At 33.8% G+C, this 18472-nt stretch overlaps 1 protein-coding gene and 1 long non-coding RNA gene across 5 annotated transcripts; one reads left to right on the forward strand and one right to left on the reverse strand.

The window, feature by feature from the left end:
• Positions 1-4511: 4511 nt before the first annotated feature.
• On the forward strand, positions 4512-6289 carry LOC143081944 (uncharacterized). The gene is made up of 3 exons (XR_012980171.1): positions 4512-4670; positions 5229-5333; positions 5877-6289. It is a non-coding gene; the product is annotated as an uncharacterized LOC143081944 (long non-coding RNA).
• A 1694-nt stretch (positions 6290-7983) lies between these two features.
• On the reverse strand, positions 7984-18158 carry LOC143083640 (tetraspanin-7-like). Of its 4 annotated transcripts, none has more exons than XM_076259919.1 (9): positions 18033-18158; positions 15686-15746; positions 14032-14241; positions 13281-13355; positions 12858-12965; positions 10648-10713; positions 9640-9735; positions 8858-8941; positions 7984-8244 (listed from the first exon to the last, which is right to left on the reverse strand). In XM_076259919.1, exons 2-9 carry the CDS (start codon positions 15743-15745, stop codon positions 8179-8181), a joined length of 765 nt encoding a protein of 254 aa, XP_076116034.1. In that variant the 5' UTR covers position 15746; positions 18033-18158; the 3' UTR covers positions 7984-8178. The 4 variants fall into 4 exon arrangements, with proteins under 4 accessions (XP_076116034.1, XP_076116032.1, XP_076116036.1 ...); XM_076259917.1 differs by lacking the exon at positions 18033-18158 and adding an exon at positions 16877-16991; XM_076259921.1 differs by lacking the exon at positions 18033-18158 and adding an exon at positions 16877-16991 and having other exon boundaries at positions 7984-8461.
• Between the last annotated feature and the right edge of the window lie 314 nt (positions 18159-18472).

Genomic DNA, 18472 nt, shown 5'->3' on the forward strand with positions numbered 1-18472 from the left:
AAAGAATAAAGAAAAATTGAAAAAAAAAATAAACAGAGAGAGAAATTAAAGTATATAAAAATAAAGACCCCTTTTCCTACCATACAGACCCTCTGATATGACGGTTTCAACGATAAGTTGACGATAACGTTATCTGAGAAAGTGAGTGTTCCCCTATACCGACCGTTGTCATTTAAAGATAATGTATACAGTGACCATGGGTTGAACCAGGTGAAAACGATCTACCTTTACGAGCTTACATCGAATTGTATTACATACATTTATGTAAAAAAAACTTATTTTGCCTCATTACTTTCTAAGTACTTCTCGTAAGGGTTTTATAAATCTATATGTTCAAAGTTTTTCGATAAATAAATATGTTTTGTTATATAACAATGATAATAAAATAAATAAACAAGCTCTGTTTTTAGACGGCAAGGTTTACAAAACAAGGACATAACGTCGGGAATAAATAGAATGAAATTCAAAACAGTGTGGCTGTGGCCATTGATTGACACATTAAATTCACCCATTGACTGGGACAATTTAGGTGAACGTTTGTATGTAACGACCACTGCTCACTATGTACTTTTTAAAGACACGTAAACTATGGGGTCACCAAAGGTTCTCAACACCTTAATAAAGTAATTCGAAAAATTAATCAGAAATAACACGATGTTTTGATTTATATCAATTATATAAATCAAAACATAAAGGTTCCTGATTAATTTTTCGAATTATTTTATAACTAAAGGCGTTAAGAAACCTTTGGTGACCCCACAGTTTAAATGTCTATCGTAGGTACGTCGTGAACAGCGATCGTTACAGACAAACGTTCACGTAAATTGTCCCAGTCAATGGATGAATTTAATGTGTCGATCAATGGCCACAGCCACACTGTTTTGAATTTCATTCTATCACTAAATAAAAGTTGCAGTATCGTCTTCTTAGAGCAAACATTAAGACAAACTATTGCACGTTTATTTTATGCTTCGTTCACACGGACATTTAATTCGAATTGAATTCGAATCGAATGCGAATCGAATTCGCTTATCGCGTTCACACACTCTTCTTTTTAATTCGAATTGATTCGAATTGGCTAACTCGAATTATCCAATTCGCACTAGAAATACGCTTTTGTTAATACGAATTAAAAGTTAACGTCGTTTGGACAGTAAAACGAATTTGACGCGCATTGTAATTCGAATTAGAATTGACGTTAGGACGTAAAACGTTTCGAATGCGAATTACGCGTGAACTCAACATTAGACCCAATCCTTTTTCATCTTCTCAACAGTTATACTTCACTATTGTTTTCTGTGTTTGTTTGTACGACAGAAGTGACAGAATGGTTGAATTTAAATAAGAATTGGACGATGGAAGGAATGGATGAGGGAAAGGCAACGACGAAATGGAATGGTTATTTAAAATTGAAGAGGACCAAAAATACCAGAGGGCCATTCAAACTCATACGTCGAAAATAAACTGACAATGCATGCAATGGCTAAAAAAGACCAATAGAGAAACAATAGTACACAAACACATAACATTCAGAAACCTAAAGCCGACTGAGCAACACGAACCCCACTAAAAACTGGGGGTGATCTCAGGTGTTCCGGAAGGGTAAGCAGATCCTGATCAATATGTGACACCCGTCGTGTTGTTCATGTTATTACAAAGCCGGAAATAAGTTTAATTCGATAGATCACATTCGGGGAAAAGTCACGGGGTTGTAGTTACGACATCAGGAATATATCCGTTATCATCAGCCTTTGGGCAGATAAAATATGTGCATTGGTAGGGGACATTGTTCTTGTATTTTTCTGTATTTTTTTTTGCAAAAAAATATTAAAAAAAAATACCGAACTCTAAATTCTAAAAGGGGAATTTCGTAAAATCCATAAAATTGTTAGTTTAACTAACCAACCAACGGAACAATTAGAAATCAACTGTCATATATTCATGACTTGGTAATGGTAGATTAAACCTGGTTTATAGCTAGCACAACCTCCCATTTGTATGACAGTTGTTTATAGTGCATATAGTGCTCAAGTCAAAGAACAGAAGACGGTTATCAAATTGACCTTTGAGCATTGTTTGATAAGAAAGACTTGCACAACTTTTCATATTCCAAAATGGTTTCAAGTTTTTTTCTTGTCTGCATTTATGAGACTTTATTACTTTCAAGTATATCCAGCGAGAATGTATCTACAGGTGATGAAAAATATGAAAAGATTTTCAAGGAACTTAATGATTTACGACATACCACTAGTAAGTATTTCTTCAATTAGAATTGATAGATTGGTATTTTAACTTTAACACCAATTTGAACACTTTTGTGCTATTTCGTGGTGGTAAGTTTTTATTAATAGAGGAAGCCAGAGTGCCCCGCGGAGAGAACCTCCGACCTTCGGTAGGAAAACTAACGATCCCAGTCCCAAGAGCACCTGCCCAGTGCAAGATTCGACCTCGCAACCTCAGTGTTGAATGGCCAGTGATATTCGGTAGTAGCTGGACTATACTTAGAGCACTCGGTGTGCGAGGCCCCTCCAATTAAGAAGGATACGTCCTTTGTTTCTGAGCTATTTGCGCTCAGATGCTATAGTCGTAAAAAAAACAAAATCACATGTTGTTGATGTCCTATAGATTATATAAGAACGACAAAGTATAATACACAAACATATAAAGAAAAAAGCAAAAGGGTGCCCTAAAATATGGAAAAAAAATATAGAATAATGGGCAAATAAATAAGAATAAAGTATGTACACTGAAATGAAGACCCCTTTGAGACCCTCTTTGATTGTATTTTTTTTAAATTTTCATTTTTCAGCTTTCCTGGTACATCAAAACAAACTACTCCAACTAAAACTTGCTAAAGTAGAAGAAAACGATTCGGCAAGATGTGAAAAGAGTAGAAAACGATTTGCTTCAGTTGGTAAGCATGGAAATAAAAATGTATTATTTACTTTAAGATTTCAAAGAATTGAGAACTAAAAATATATTGATCATTATCTTTATCAAACTAATATCATTTGACTGACAACAAATCCACTAATTATAGTGTTAGTGATACCCGCAGGAATCGTTTGCTCAGCAGTAATGGCATCAATCTGACAAGAAAAATATAACAACCAAAACATGAGGATAGTTATGTCACGTATCCAAATAAGTAAGACATCACGAGACTTTAGTGACGTAGCGACCCGCGATTTTGTGTCAATTTGTCCCATGTATAAAATGCATAGGTGCTTCCATGAAGTTTAATTTTTCTCATTAATCTGACCCATTTTTCTAACTTTTGCAGCTATATCACTCCAAATTTTGTCTAGTTTTAGGCCCCTACTCTGCAAAAGGGATCGTCTCTCTTTTAACAAATTTTAAGATAAAATTTTCGAACTTATAAACAGTTAACACGCATACACACAAAAAATAGACATAAAGGGAAGGATATCTATTTTAATCATTTTATTTTTTTCAGATTTCCCAAGTGTTTTCTTCACTGTTGAAAATAACAACGACATGTCACTCGGTGATAACCAAGTTATTGCGTTCGACCACGTCGTAAGTAATGAAGGTAGTGGTTATGACACCTCAAATGGTATTTTTACTGCACCAACAAACGGAGTTTACGTATTCCACGTTCAAATTCGGGGAAATGAAGACCATACCTGTTTGGTAGATATTGTTAAAAAAGGGAACAGGCTGATATCAATCTGGCTTACATCAAATACGTCCGACAGCAGTATGGCGGTTGTTCGCCTTAATGCCGGGGACAAAATTTGGATTCGAAATAGGCACTACAACGGTGGTGGTTGCCTCCTTGATGATTTATCCAGTTTTTCTGGATTTTTACTTCACCAATAATGTGATATATATAAATACTCTTGTATTTTAGGATTTTCATTCTTTAATGCTACAAAAGCAATGTTATGAAACGATTTATTCAAACAAGAAAAGAAAATGAAGACTGTGTCAATTGACATAGATGCCCCACTTGTAAATATACGTCAAATTCTGCAATTTCATCTGTTTACCAAGAGACATATTTCAAAATCGGCAACCCAAAATCGGACTGGAATTTTGTTTGGTTGTAATAAGCATGCATTGTGTATAAATTTCATGAAATTTGGTTAAGACAAAGTAAAGTAATTGAGAGTTACTCATGAACAGTGAAAGTTACGCTTGTTCCTGATTTGATGCCTGTTGTTCAGACACTGGTTCTCGTTGGTTCATGTTTGTCATATTTGTTTTTCGTAAATTGTTTGTTATAAGGGACGACATCAAAAGTTCAATGTAGGATACAAAAACTTAATTCACATAGTTTTTTCACTGACCCCCACACCCCTCTTAACCATAATTTGGGAAAAATTGATTGACCAATAGGGATAGATGTAAAATGGATTAAACCTGGTTTATAGCTAGCATAACCTCCCATTTGTATGACAGTTGTTTATAGTGCATATAGTGCTCAAGTCAACGAATAGAAGACGGTTATCAAATTGACCTTTAAGCATTGTTTGATAAGAAAGATTTGCACAACTTTTCACATTCCAAAATGGTTTCAAGTTTTTTTCTTGTCTGCATTTTTGAGACCTTATTACTTTCAAGTATATCCAGCGAGAATGTATCTACAGGTGATGAAAAATATGAAAAGATTTTCAAGGAACTTAATGATTTACGACATACCACTAGTAAGTATTTCTTCAATTAGAATTGGTAGATTGGTGTTTTAACTTTAACACCAATTTGAACACTTTTGTGCTATTTCGTGGTGGTAAGTTTTTATTGATAGAGGAAGCCAGACTGCCCCGCGGAGAGAACCTCCGACCTTCGGTAGGAAAACAAACAATCCCAGTCCCAAGAGCACCTGCCCAGTGCAAGATTCGAACTCGCAACCTCAGTGTTGAATGGCTAGTGATATTCGGTAGTAGCTGGACTATACTTAGAGCACTCGGTGTACGAGGCCCCTCCAATTAAGAAGGATACGTCCTTTGTTTCTGAGCTATTTGCGCTCAGATGCTATAGTCGTAAAAAAACAAAATCACATGTTGTTGATGTCCTATAGATTATATAAGAACGACAAAGTATAATACACAAACATATAAAGAAAAAAGCAAAAGGGTGCCCTAAAATATGGAAAAAAAATATTGAATAATGGGCAAATAAATAAGAATAAAGTATGTACACTGAAATGAAGACCCCTTTGAGACCCTCTTTGATTGTATTTTTTTTTAATTTTCATTTTTCAGCTTTCCTGGTACAGCAAAACAAACTACTCCAACTAAAACTTGCTAAAGTAGAAGAAAACGATTCGGCAAGATGTGAAAAGAGTAGAAAACGATTTGCTTCAGTTGGTAAGCATGGAAATAAAAATGTATTATTTACTTTAAGATTTCAAAGAATTGAGAACTTAAAATATATTGATCATTATCTTTATTAAACTAATATCATTTGACTGACAACAAATCCACTAATTACAGTGTTGGTGATACCCGCAGGAATCTCTTGCTCAGCAGTAATGGCATCAATCTGACAAGAAAAATATAACAACCAAAACATGAGGATAGTTATGTCATGTATCCAAATAAGTAAGACATCACGAGACTTTAGTGACGTATCGACCCGCGATTTTGTGTCAATTTGTCCCATGTATAAAATGCATAGGTGCTTCCATGAAGTTTAATTTTTCTCATTAATCTGACCCATTTTTCTAACTTTTGCAGCTATATCACTCCAAATTTTGTCTAGTTTTAGGCCCCTACTATGCAAAAGGGATCGTCTCTCTTTTAACAAATTTTAAGATAAAATTTTCGAACAAATAAACAGTTAACACGCATACACACAAAAAATAGACATAAAGGGAAGGATATCTATTTTAATCATTTTATTTTTTTCAGATTTCCTAAGTGTTTTCTTCACTGTTGAAAATAACAACGACATGTCACTCGGTGATAACCAAGTTATTGCGTTCGACCACGTCGTAAGTAATGAAGGTAGTGGTTATGACACCTCAAATGGTATTTTTACTGCACCAACAAACGGAGTTTACGTATTCCACGTTCAAATTCGGGGAAATGAAGACCATACCTGTTTGGTAGATATTGTTAAAAAAGGGAACAGGCTGATATCAATCTGGGTTACATCAAATACGTCCGACAGCAGTATGGCGGTGGTTCGCCTTAATAACGGGGACAAAATTTGGATTCGGAACCGTCACTTCGACAGTCGCAGTTGCGTCCTTGATGATTTGTCCAGTTTTTCTGGATTTTTACTTTACCAGTAATATGAATTATGAATAAAATGCTTTTTATACCCCACCTACGATAGTAGAGGGGCATTATGTTTTCTGGTCTGTGCCTCCGTTCGTCCGTGCGTCCGTCCGTCCGTCCGTTCGCTTCAGGTTAAAGTTTTTGGTCAAGGTAGTTTTTGAAGAAGTTGAAGTCCAATCAACTTGAAACTTAGTACACATGTTCCTCATGATATGATCTTTCTAATTGTAATGCCAAATTATAGTTTTGACCCCAATTTCATGGTCCACTGAACATAGAAAATGATAGTGCGAAGTTCAGGTTAAAGTTTTTGGTCAAGGTAGTTTTTGATGAAGTTAAAGTTACATCAACTTGAAACTTAGTAAACATGTTCCCTATGATATGATCTTTCTAATTATAATTCCAAATTATAATTTTGACCCCAATTTCACGGTCCACTGAACATAGAAAATGATAGTGCGAGTGGGGCATCCGTGTACTATGGACACATTCTTGTTAAGTCATGTTTTGACAAGTTATTCAAACAAAAACAAAAACAACAAAAAACATAAAACATAAAACAATAACCAAGATAATTGTGTAATTTCCAGGAGTATCTATACACCTCCGCTTTTAGAAACGGATGGTATATAATTATGAGTGTCCATCTGTTTTCCTTCAATATTTTCCAACAGGGAATGTCTCTGGTCCCACTTTTGTATCCATACTAATGTTGAACTTCTTTGTCTCCTATTGCGACTGTTTTGTTTAGAAGAGCATGATCTATTTTTTTGTTTGTAAAATAGGAGTCGTCGGAAAATTGAACCATCAACAGGTCAAACAATTTTAAACCCAAGAGCGAGTGCATAAAATATTTGTGTGTGTTGAAATCTTTAATTTCACATGTTTCCAACAGTTTCATACGATGTATCAATGAAAATAGTACAGTATAAAACTGAAGTTGATAATACTCATCTTTGGGGACGTAAAACGAGATAAAAAAAACCTAACTCTTGTAATTGAGTCAGACGAGCATAAACTCCTTGCAACCAATCCACAACGCGAACATGCGTCATCGATTAAAATGCCCGGACGATGATGACTAGACGACCTGCTGGTTTTAGAGAAAGATATTCGTGGGTAAACGATGGTAGTAACTATCACTCTATTGGAAGAAAGGTGGCCCTGGAGGTATCAGTAAAAGAATTTAGAAGACTTCAATAATTGTCGTCATCAATTTCTCCGCACAATCTACGTAAGCCTCTTGGTTTTTTGGGGGTTGTTTTATAGAAAAATTACACTTACCGGGTGCACTTGAGTCAATGTCAGCACAATATTACTAGTATTAGAATTATAATATATTGCTATAATTTTGTTGTGTGTTTCCTGTTGTATGTTTTTTTTTATTACACATGCTTCATATCTATTGCCTGTGTATATATATGGGATTGTTTATACATTGTAATGATATTGGTGAATGTTAGTATATATTTATGCCCTCCTGGGGCCCTTATTTGGTGTAAATGAAAACTATTCTTTTCTAGGCTATTCTGTAGTTTTTATTGATAAAATACGTGTAAAATGTGCAACCCGGGCATTATCAGGCTATAGAAACGTTTATAAAATAGAAGCTCATCACATGATCTCATTTATCCAAACGTGTTATATTCATATTTGCAAACATCAGTAGCCTGCTAAGATAAGCATCTATGGAGAATTAATAAGTATAAATTTGGAAGATTAACAAACACCGATGTTTTCGATAAATTTTAATTACAAATCTCAACAGATCACAGCCAAGTCTTACAACGAAAATAATGTTACAACTTATATTTTGTTCAACTATCAAACTTTAACAAACTAACAATGTACATGCATATCTTTATAAAAGAATATATTTATATTTCATAACAATTCAAACAAAAAAACAGTGTAAGAAATATCAACATAGTTAAACTCTTAGGTCATCATCATCACTTTTTTTCCAAGCGGCACATGCCAAAAATATACCAAGTAACTGAAATTCAAAATAATAGCAATGAATTAAAAATGATTAACAATTATTAACGTTAATTATATACAATTCAATGGTATACATTGGTGTTTTATCATATAAGTACAGTACACAAAATATCTCACCAAAACCAAAATAAATAGAAAAGTAGTTAAATTTAAATAATATCATCATCTCCACTCCGCTTCCATGCTGCACAGGCCAAAAATATACCAAGCAACTGAAATAAATGCAGAGATGAATAAAATGTTTATCATGCAGCTTTTCGATCAAAGAGAGATAACTCTAATTTGAAATACTTTCTTACTCTCGTTCCCAAGTTCTAAAAACTAAAACAAAACAATCTTTTCCAAAATTTCATTACTTTGGATTTAACTGTTTACATAAGGGACTATTTCCTTTTGCTCATCAACTTTCCATTAATTTCTTATAGATCTATTCACGAAGCTGTCATAGTGAAAATAAACTATAATTATAATTTTTATAATGAAACAGAAATTAACTCTGACTGAATACATCATCATTATAACCCAGATACTATTAGTGTTAAGATACTTTATTAAAAACAAATACGAGACTAATTAAAAACTTTTATCGTGACTTTATCTGTTCTTACCTGAAACATGGCTACACCAACTCCTGCACCTATCAGAAGGGTAATGTGAGACTTTATTTGGTTTTCCATTTGATCGTAACAACCCTGAAAGAAGAAAAAATACACCTTATCCATAAAGTGCATAGTAGCAATTTAAAGGAGAAATCTAAAATCGATGGCAAAGATTTGTCACAGTGCTGACTGAAATATATTGTATAATTGTATATGCACCATTTATAGTGTACGAAAATTACTTTCACTTGCATGACGACTACAACAACGTGGTACAAAGAAAAAAAGATAGATAAATGCGCACAACCAAACTTGAGTACAAATGCTTTTTTTTTTTTATCCTAAATGTCATATTTGTGGCATTCAACTACAGTCACATAATATAAAGAATATTAAGACATAAACTTCATACTTGCCGGATTATTACAATTAAAGTCACAAAGCCGAAAAACATAAAATTCTAAATTTCATACTTATGGTATCCGAACTAAAGTCAAACAGCAAGCCTAAAGTCCAAGGCTACGATTTTTAATCTACAGTTCAAACACTTTAAAACTTGAATCTTATTCCCATGATACCCAATCTTAAGTTTATAGTCAAGCAATAACGGTATATCATTCTAAACCGTATGGCATTCAAACTATAACCACAAAGTAAAATAAATTGAATCATTGTTTTCAAAACTTAAGTCACACCTTTAACGGTCGTCTATAAGTAATGGAGTTTCAACTTACAGCATACACATTGCCTGTACTAATCGTAAATAGACTAACTGTTAGTTTCGGACTTACCTGGTCATACAAGTTTTTAAATGGTTTTACTTTTGCCTTTGCTTCTTTTTGGCATTCCTGTTTATTTGACCCACAACATGAATCCGGAACAAGTTTCTAAAAAAGTTTTAAATGTATCCAGTATTCAGTAAGAATTGTTATAGCTTTTAATCTTATAAATGCTATTCAATCCAATGGTTATTTCAGATATAACGGAAGCATCTATTGAATCTACTAGTATTTACAACAGACAGTTAAATTGTCCTCCCCCCTTTCGATGAAGAGGAAAGGACGATAACTCTGTCTGTAAGGGAGATTGATTTCACAATTGTACATTCATTGCGATTGTATGTATGGTCGCTATAGTTCAGCATTGCTAACTCATTTTGGTTGAATGGAGACGATTAAGGGACCTCAGCAACAACTCATTCAGGGGTCCTGAGGTCAATATATACTTCATTTTCTAGCGGTAGTCGAAGTTTCCTCCTATTATCTCAGTCGATATACTTTACAGAACCTACGAATTGAATTTAATTTTAATTTGTTAGTCTTGAATATGTATGTAAAATTTGCCGCTTTGACATTCTGCAACAGTCAATCTAACATATTTTTGTTTCCAGTTTGCTCAAAAGAGTGATTACAACCACTTATCTTACCCTTCCGGAGGACCAAACATCATCCACAGTTTTGATTGGGACGTGTTGCTCAGTTTATTTTGTGTTTTGTGTATTATTGTGCATGCGTCTTTTTGTCGTTTTTCGTTTTTAAGTCATGGCATTATCAGTTCGTTTTTGGCGACTTCTGAATTTGAATAACCCTATGGTATCTTTAGCCTCTCTGTACTTGTTTCACCTATTGTGTATCTTCACGACTATATCAACCAATCAGATCTTTGCTTGAAGGGTGCTCTTTTTAAATGAAAAATCCTGTTCCATATCTAACGAAATAGGGAAATCCTGTTCTATATATATAGATGTATCAATGAAGTCATCGGAAATAAATTTCACGGGATGTTTTATGTTAACTTACGTCATCAGCAAGTGGTATTTTCATTACAGTGTAGTCTGTAAAGTTGCGTTCGCCACAACATTTTAACTGAAAAAGAAAAATGGGGCGTCGAGATAGATATGGCAGGTTCTTGTTTGTTGTTCAAACGGAATCATCACATGATTCTATTACAATTTAAGTTTTTGAACATCAAAAAGTAGCGCATTTTTGGGCCTGTCCCAAATTAAGTCAGAAGCCTCTGGCCTTAGTAAGTCTTGCATATTTTTTGGTTTTAAATTTTAGTTCATTCATATTTTTTGGAGTTAAGTGTGGCGTCCATTTTAACTGAAGTATTACATAATTTTATTTAGAGGCCAGCTATGGACCATCTCCGGTTGCGGGATTTTCTCGCTGCGTTGAAGACCCATTGGTGGCTATGTATCAGAAAATTAGTTAGATACTCTAAAATATATCAAAATTATCTCCCCTTGACCACTGATCCTTTCTTCATGCATTTGAATTTCAATTATTATTTTATGTTTCTTTAATCACTCTGTAATGTTTATGTCATGTTGTAATTAATGTTATGCTCTTAATGGGCCCTTTAATTTGGAAAATAAAAATATTGTATTGTATTGTATTGTATTGTTATCTGCTCGTTTGTCGGGTTGCTGTCTCTGTGACATATACCCCATATTCATTCTCAATTTTATTATTAGCAGTGACGCTTTTTCAGAGTACATTTTATTATATCGTTTAACTATCAGTGGTAATTTTAGACGTGGTGTATATATTATTCAAATTATTAGTGCGTAAATCATTAACTGACTAGGATTGCCATTGTTCCTGACGAAGGACGGGGGTACTCTCCGGGAACTTCGACTCGCTTCTTTAATAAGAAATGGCAGCCACGAAGTAGTGTTAAACACACAAAAAATTAACCAATCAATCATATTTCCAGATAAAATTTCTGCATATCTTAATTTTGCGACGAGTTTTTTTATGACGATCTTGACGGTTCTTGCACGGTCGGTACTGCATATCATTTGTTTCTTTTAAAAACCCTAAATAAAAAATATTGACAGGGCCGTAACTACCTATGAGGCAGGCGAGGCAACTGCCTCCCCTGAATTTTCTACACCAAAAATTTTATTAAATGAAATATTAACAATATGTAGTCCTACACGAATAACTTGAATACACATGTTTACAGTGTTAACAGTGATATCATGATATGTGATGTTTCCGGATTTTTGATCGAAACGGTGAACCATTTTAGTATTTGTTTCAGTATTTTGTGTTATGTTGTGTGGCCTTCCATCTGTTATTCAATATTTCCTATGTTGTACGAGAACGCATAAGAAACTTGGCTTTCCACAATTTTAAATAAAACTAATCACATTTATTTAGGGGCTCAATTAAGCAGAGGAAGTTCCCTTTGTATTGTGAATCTTTTATGATATCGGAAATTCGTTACCGGCTGAATCAGCTGTTGGATATTTTTGTAACGTGTCTAGTCAGACAGTACGTCTGCCGATCGTATGAGAACATTATGGTAAATGCCTTAGTAGTAAAACACTCACATTCGTTGTAGTTCTATACATGTCTGTTCAGCTTTCTACGATATTGAAATTCAAGGTCCTCGATAAAAAAAAATATCTTGCGTTCTACTGATTATCTTGCTTTAGGCCTATATAATTTTTTTTAACTTACCAGTTTGATTTTTAACAAAAATATCTTTAAAAACAGATAACAATCGTTTGCAAAACAAATTTTTTCCATGTTCAAGTCTTCCTGATGAGTCTTAAAGTAAGGAAATCGAAGGAAAACGGGTAATTTTAAGCCATTTTATTGAGAGAGAGAGAAAAATCGACGGTCACAATATATTTAATGTTAATGATTATAGTTCAAAGTACGGCTTTCAAGACACAGCCTTGGCTAACCCCTAACACCAATCTCAGTTTGTTTTTGCATAAAAATTGCTCCCAGGTTCAAGCAATACTGAGGAGTGTTAAGGAAAACAGGTAATTTTTAGCCATTTTATTGTGGAAACAAATCAGCCGGGGCTGTGCCCCCAACCCCCTATCTAAGGGGCCTCAATCCGCGGCCCCAAACCCATGCTTCCCCTGAATTCAACCCCTGGTTACGGCCCTGTATTGATAATTCTATATAACGTCAATTTTAGCGAAATTTAAAGAAGCAAAAGTACACAATTATTTTGGGGGTCTATATTCATTGGTCTTTGCACTAACCCAGCTCTGGATCCCGTCCCATCCTTTATTGACCAGTTCACTCGTCTTATTTTTCGAATCGTACTCCGAAAGAGATTCTCTTAATACAGTTTGTAGCGTGTCGTCTACCTAAAACAAACAAAATAGTGTAGTTAGGTCTTTGTCGTGGTCCACGTTTTAGTAATTAAATTTATTGAAAATAAAAATTTGGAAAAATTACAGTATTAAAAAATATTTTTATAGTGTAAGAAATTATGAATCTTATTTCTACTCCTACAAAAAAAGAGAACAGCTCGGCGAGCCTCACTTTTCATTCTGTTTCGTAAGCTAGTCAAATAAAGTATATATCTTCCTAAAGTATACGAATATCGAATATATATCTTTGATATATTTTTATAATTCAATTGTTTATTTATAAGTCAATTAATTTTTTTAATAACTTACTTTTCCTTTGTAAACAGCAGCAATGATTCCTGCAGAAAATTCACCAAGGAACACAAGCACCACGCATCCCATGTACTGAAAATGAAAATAAACAGGTATTATTTTAATTTTAGTTTCTTGTGTACAATTTGGAAATTAGTATGGCGTTCATTATCACTGGACTAGTATATATTTGTTTAGGGGCCAGCTGAAGGACGCCTCCGGGTGCGGGAATTTCTCGCTACATTGAAGACCTGTTGGTGACCCTCTGCTGTTGTTGTTTTTTATTTGGTCGGGTTGTTGTCTCTTTGACACATTCCCCATTTCCATTCTCAATTTTATTGTATATATATGTGGTGCAAGATGACGTTATGAATATAATGTTTCATTTGTTGTTGGTCCTAAATGATTTTTCACTGCATTACAAGAAAATTATTAGTACTAATAAATTAAAGAAGATGTGGTACGTTGCCAACGAGATAACTCTCCACTAGAGACCAAATTACACTTACAATGTGCAAAGTTTGTCTTAATTTATATATTCAGTACTAGGTATGTTCACCATGCAAGTATTGGGAAATAATGAAGTAACTTAAGAATAGCCATATAGGTCCTGCTGAAAATTGTAAATTATGTTGAATGTTGACCCGAGGCGAAGTCAAAGTTGAATTTCCAGGATACGTTACAATATGTTTGCCTAAATTTTCAAGTGAGAATTAGTATTAGGTATTAGGTATAATCATTTGACATTGTATCATATACTTTGACTTACCAGTGCCAAAAAGAATTTAATCTGCTTGCATCCACCAATAAAACCAAACAGACCGACAAGCAAAACGAATATACCAAAGCCTATTAATATGTAAGCAGCAGTAGATATATACTTGTCTCCGGAGTTCAGTTCTATTACATGTTGTATGTTTAGTAAATTAGGATTTACTTTTAGAAATATTCCTACACCCAGTACAAATACACCTGTGAGCTGAAACATAAAGCAATTGATAATTAAAATGCAATGTAAAATTTTTTGTTGTTTTCCCAACGGAAGCTGTTAGTGCTTATATTCTATTAAGCTCAAATTACATCAATAAGGTGTCGAAGGCATAATACATTACAAGCAACAGCATTTTCGTGAAGTTTACATTAATTTGAATAAAACATTAAACACACAACACAACACAACACAACACAACACAACACATAAAAACCCTATAGTGCAAGTGGTCCCTATCCTCAGTTTGATATAACAACTGTTTAATTAAGAATTCGATAGATTTCACTTGCTGACTTTTAGTTAGATCTAGAAAATAATAATTAGAAAGAATTTCAAGCAACCAGAAAAGGAGTAGGTTCAGTAAGACCCCTTTTGGGCCCCAAAATATAGCAGTTTTACAAAACTGTGAAAATGTAATCTTTAAGCTATTTATTTGAAAGAAGAATGCTTCTGCTACATAAAGATGGGCTGTTTTTGACAATACAATGCACATATTTCGGGTACTAGCATCATTAATTAATTAAGTCATGCTAAATTACTGAAATCTTCAATATTTTAGCATTTTAGTTCAATTTTAGACGGTTTCCGTCTTAAATGAAAGTGGCCGCATTCGTGTCCATTCATAATATTGAAATGTAAGTTGTATTTGATTCATAATATTGAAATGTAAGTTGTATTTAATGATAATAGATAACATATATATAAAGGTTGAGGATAAACACGGATGCGGCCACTTTCATTTTTGACAAAAACCATCTGAAAAGTGACGTTTTTGGCATATTTGATAGATTTTTCATATTTAAGCTTGAATCGGAGCGTTTTTAATGACAAAATCAGTTAACATCTTTCACATAAACTAATCGAATCAATCGAAAAAGACACAAAGTGTTTAAAAAGTGTCTAAAATCTTTCGTTAGATGAACTTGAAATTTGAGGCCAAAATCGGCCCTTACCGGACTTACTCCTTTCTCTGCAAAGGCTTAGTTTTCCGACAAAAGTCACTTAAACAATAATCAATTATGGAAAATTTGTCTTACCATAGCATTTAGTTTTTGTGTTTACATTGTCTACTTTTATCATTTTGTATGTCACCGTGTAAGTAACAACCATATTGTTGAGTCATTTATTTTCGTGTGTTACAATTTTCGTGTATTGAAGAAAAAATGATTTTCGTGGATATTTGATTTTCTGATTTTGCCAAAATCTGTAAACATTTCAATAGAAAATTGATTATTCGTTCAACATTTGATTCGACGTTCCGTATGTACACTCATAATCCACGAAAATTGGTTGCCAACGAATAAATATGAATATGAATCCACATTATATATACATTATCCAATTAGGAGGGTGCATTAAGTACCATTGTATCTTGGTCACAAATAAGTATTATAGTACCTTTAATTCTTCAAAGTTAATAATAAATACTTACAACAAAAAGTATGTTGAATGTCACAAGGACACAACGAGCAAATCCATCACAACAACCCATTCTGGAAGTAAAATTAATTCACATGTTTCAATATCATTAAGAAAATAGAACCAGTTCTGTATAATAACATAACTGATGGAAGAGAAATAGCACAATGCAACGCTGATTACTTTAGTTCAATATGTTTTCTCAAGTTTTCAAAAAGTTAATATGCAATCAATCAGAGTTCTCGGCCGCCTCGTTACTCGAGCATTCGGTCCAGTATTACATTTTGTTGTATGCATAGTTTTGTTTTTTGTTTCAGAACCTAATAGTATACTTACACGATTAACATATATGATCTCTTTGTGTTTTTCAATTTGTTTAATTGTGTACTATTAAAGGGTAGATGTTTTATTGTTTCTGTTTAATTTATGTAAAAAAAGTCATCTTACTGAAAAAAAACTTCTGCTAAAAATTGCATTTCAAGACAAGTCATTGAAGCACCTGAGATTGACCCAATTTTTTAGCAGTGATTAGTGTATAGTTTTCTGTGTTGTGCTTTGTGTATTGCTGTATCCCTGTCTGTCTGTTTGTCTTTTTCCTTTTTAGCCAGTTGTTTTCGGTTTATTTTCGACCTATGTGTTTGAATATCCATTAATCGGTATTTTCGCCTCTCTTATACATATATACACAGCACCGACAGAATAAAAGTTATTCTTGTTCCTCAATATAAATATTTCATGCTTTTCCTAATAGTCGGTCGAATATGTTTGAGATACCGAAATCAACGACAACTTATGAGCAAAAATATTATGTTGGATACACGTTTATGAGATGTGTTTCTCTGAAACAATTTAAAAAAATCCATAAATCTAATGGGTTATTACAGAAATATTTGAAACATATAATTCGCTTGGAATAAAAAAAGAAATACTTACTTTCTCCTTTTTAATTTGATATACTTTCCCAGAAACTAAAACTTATCAAACGACTTTTCTAGCAAATATGATTTTTAGTGATATAATCATCAGACAAAACTAAAGTCCAATGTCCTTATTCCTGTACGTAATACGCGTACGCCCCTTTCACTTTTTGACGCAAGATAGAAATTCTGGAATCCTTAAACAGTGATTAAATACATCTACATTACAAGTTTTTCCAAGTGGTCAATTCATTTCCCGTATTTTCAAGTACATATCCAATACTTACCTTTTACTTATACTGAAAAGACCAAATGTCTGTAAAATTCTCTATTTAACCAATTAATCAGGTCAAAACCCGAGTTATGTCGTCATCACTATCTAATCATAATTTCTGATATGAATAATTATCCGGTGGTTGATAAATCAGAAAATTTCATATTTTTACATATAGGGTTCACAGATAACTTAAATGTGGCGCATTATCTAATTGGTGATATATGCGTAATAAAGAAATATGTTCATCCCAGCTCCAACTGCCATATTAGGGTGTACACCCCTCCTACACCCCCCCCTTTCCCCCCACAAAAAAACAAACTTGGAATATTCCAACTGTGTTAGTCATTGGCTATGAACTAGCTTTCAGATTTTAGTAGTTCGAGTAACTTTCGGTGCTGTGTGTCTATTGTTTAATTTTATGTTAATTTTTTTATGTGCCTCGATCGTATTCATCTTTTGGGTTTAGCGAAATGCAACTAATTTTACAGTTTGTTCTTACGTTGCACTGTTACACCACGGACGGTTGAGCGCTCATAAACATGTTTAACCCCGCCACTTTTTTGTCAGGTCAGGAGCCATGCAGTTGTACAGTGGTTGTCGCTGTTTCATGTCTGTCGTATTGAGTGTGTTCGTTAATTGTTTTTGATAAATCAAGCTGTTTTTTTTACTCGTTTGAATTGTTTCACATATTTCATGTCGACCGGGGGCTTTAATTACGGACTATACGGTAAGGTTTTTTTCATTGTTAAAGGCCATAATTTGGCCTGTCATTTCTTATTACCACTTAATTTAAACTTTAGAGGATAGTTGTCTCATTAGCATTCATTTCACATCTCCTCATTGTCAAAGGAACCACCATTTAACTTCAAGTTGGGGTGGGGTTGGTGGGTGGGGAGGGGGGGGGGGGTTCTAAAAGATATTCTGATACATGATTTGATGAAAACAAATATTATGGTCAAGCAGATTCCAAAAAAACAAATATTCTGAATTCAGTTTTTACCCCTTTGTCCCATACCTTGTTTGACTCAGACAAATTACTACACTCCCCCCCCCTTATCCTGAATTTAAATGGTTGTTCTCTTATACAAAAGTAAAACGACATTGTCAACGACTAGTGAAGTAACGTGTGCAGTGTACAACAAACAAACAAACAAACAAAATCTTACCGTTATCACTTTTTGTTTGACCTCAATGGTCAATGTTCTTGACTCCCGTTAGATTTCAAATTCAAGTCTAGTCACTTTGGTTGTTGACTGCATGCACTCAAACGAATTAAAAATAGATCATCAAACAGCTTGACATATATCGTATTAAATAGGAAACGGTATCATATAACAAATTAGGCAATTAGGTGTTTGAGGCAAAAAAGTATAAGAAAACAATTAGATTATCTCTATTTTGTAATTTTTATCCACTTGCCACTTTTTCATAGATCCTATAGCCATTTCTTAACCCTCTTTCCCACATATCCTCTTTTTGTATTCTCTATATCCTACATCTTCATTTTAAACCGCTATATCCCACATCCCAAGAGCGTGTGGACCCTCTTTCTCCCTTTTCAGTGATCTCGTACATCATCCCGCAGCATTTCTGATTCTTGAACGGT

This window comes from Mytilus galloprovincialis, chromosome 7, assembly GCF_965363235.1.
Source record: "Mytilus galloprovincialis chromosome 7, xbMytGall1.hap1.1, whole genome shotgun sequence".
Lineage (NCBI taxonomy): Eukaryota > Metazoa > Mollusca > Bivalvia > Mytilida > Mytilidae > Mytilus > Mytilus galloprovincialis.

What these genes read in the sequence shown, in the direction of transcription:
- LOC143083640 (XM_076259919.1), bottom strand. Translation starts at nt 15,745, where the DNA reads ATGGGTTGTTGTGATGGATTTGCTCGTTGTGTCCTTGTGACATTCAAC. An exon ending in GGGACGGGATCCAGAGCTGG is followed by an intron (nt 10,714 to 12,857) that starts GTTAGTGCAAAG and finishes TTTCTTTTTCAG; the next exon opens with TTAAAATGTTGTGGCGAACG. An exon ending in TTAAAAACTTGTATGACCAG is followed by an intron (nt 8,942 to 9,639) that starts GTAAGTCCGAAA and finishes TTCTTCTTTCAG; the next exon opens with GGTTGTTACGATCAAATGGA.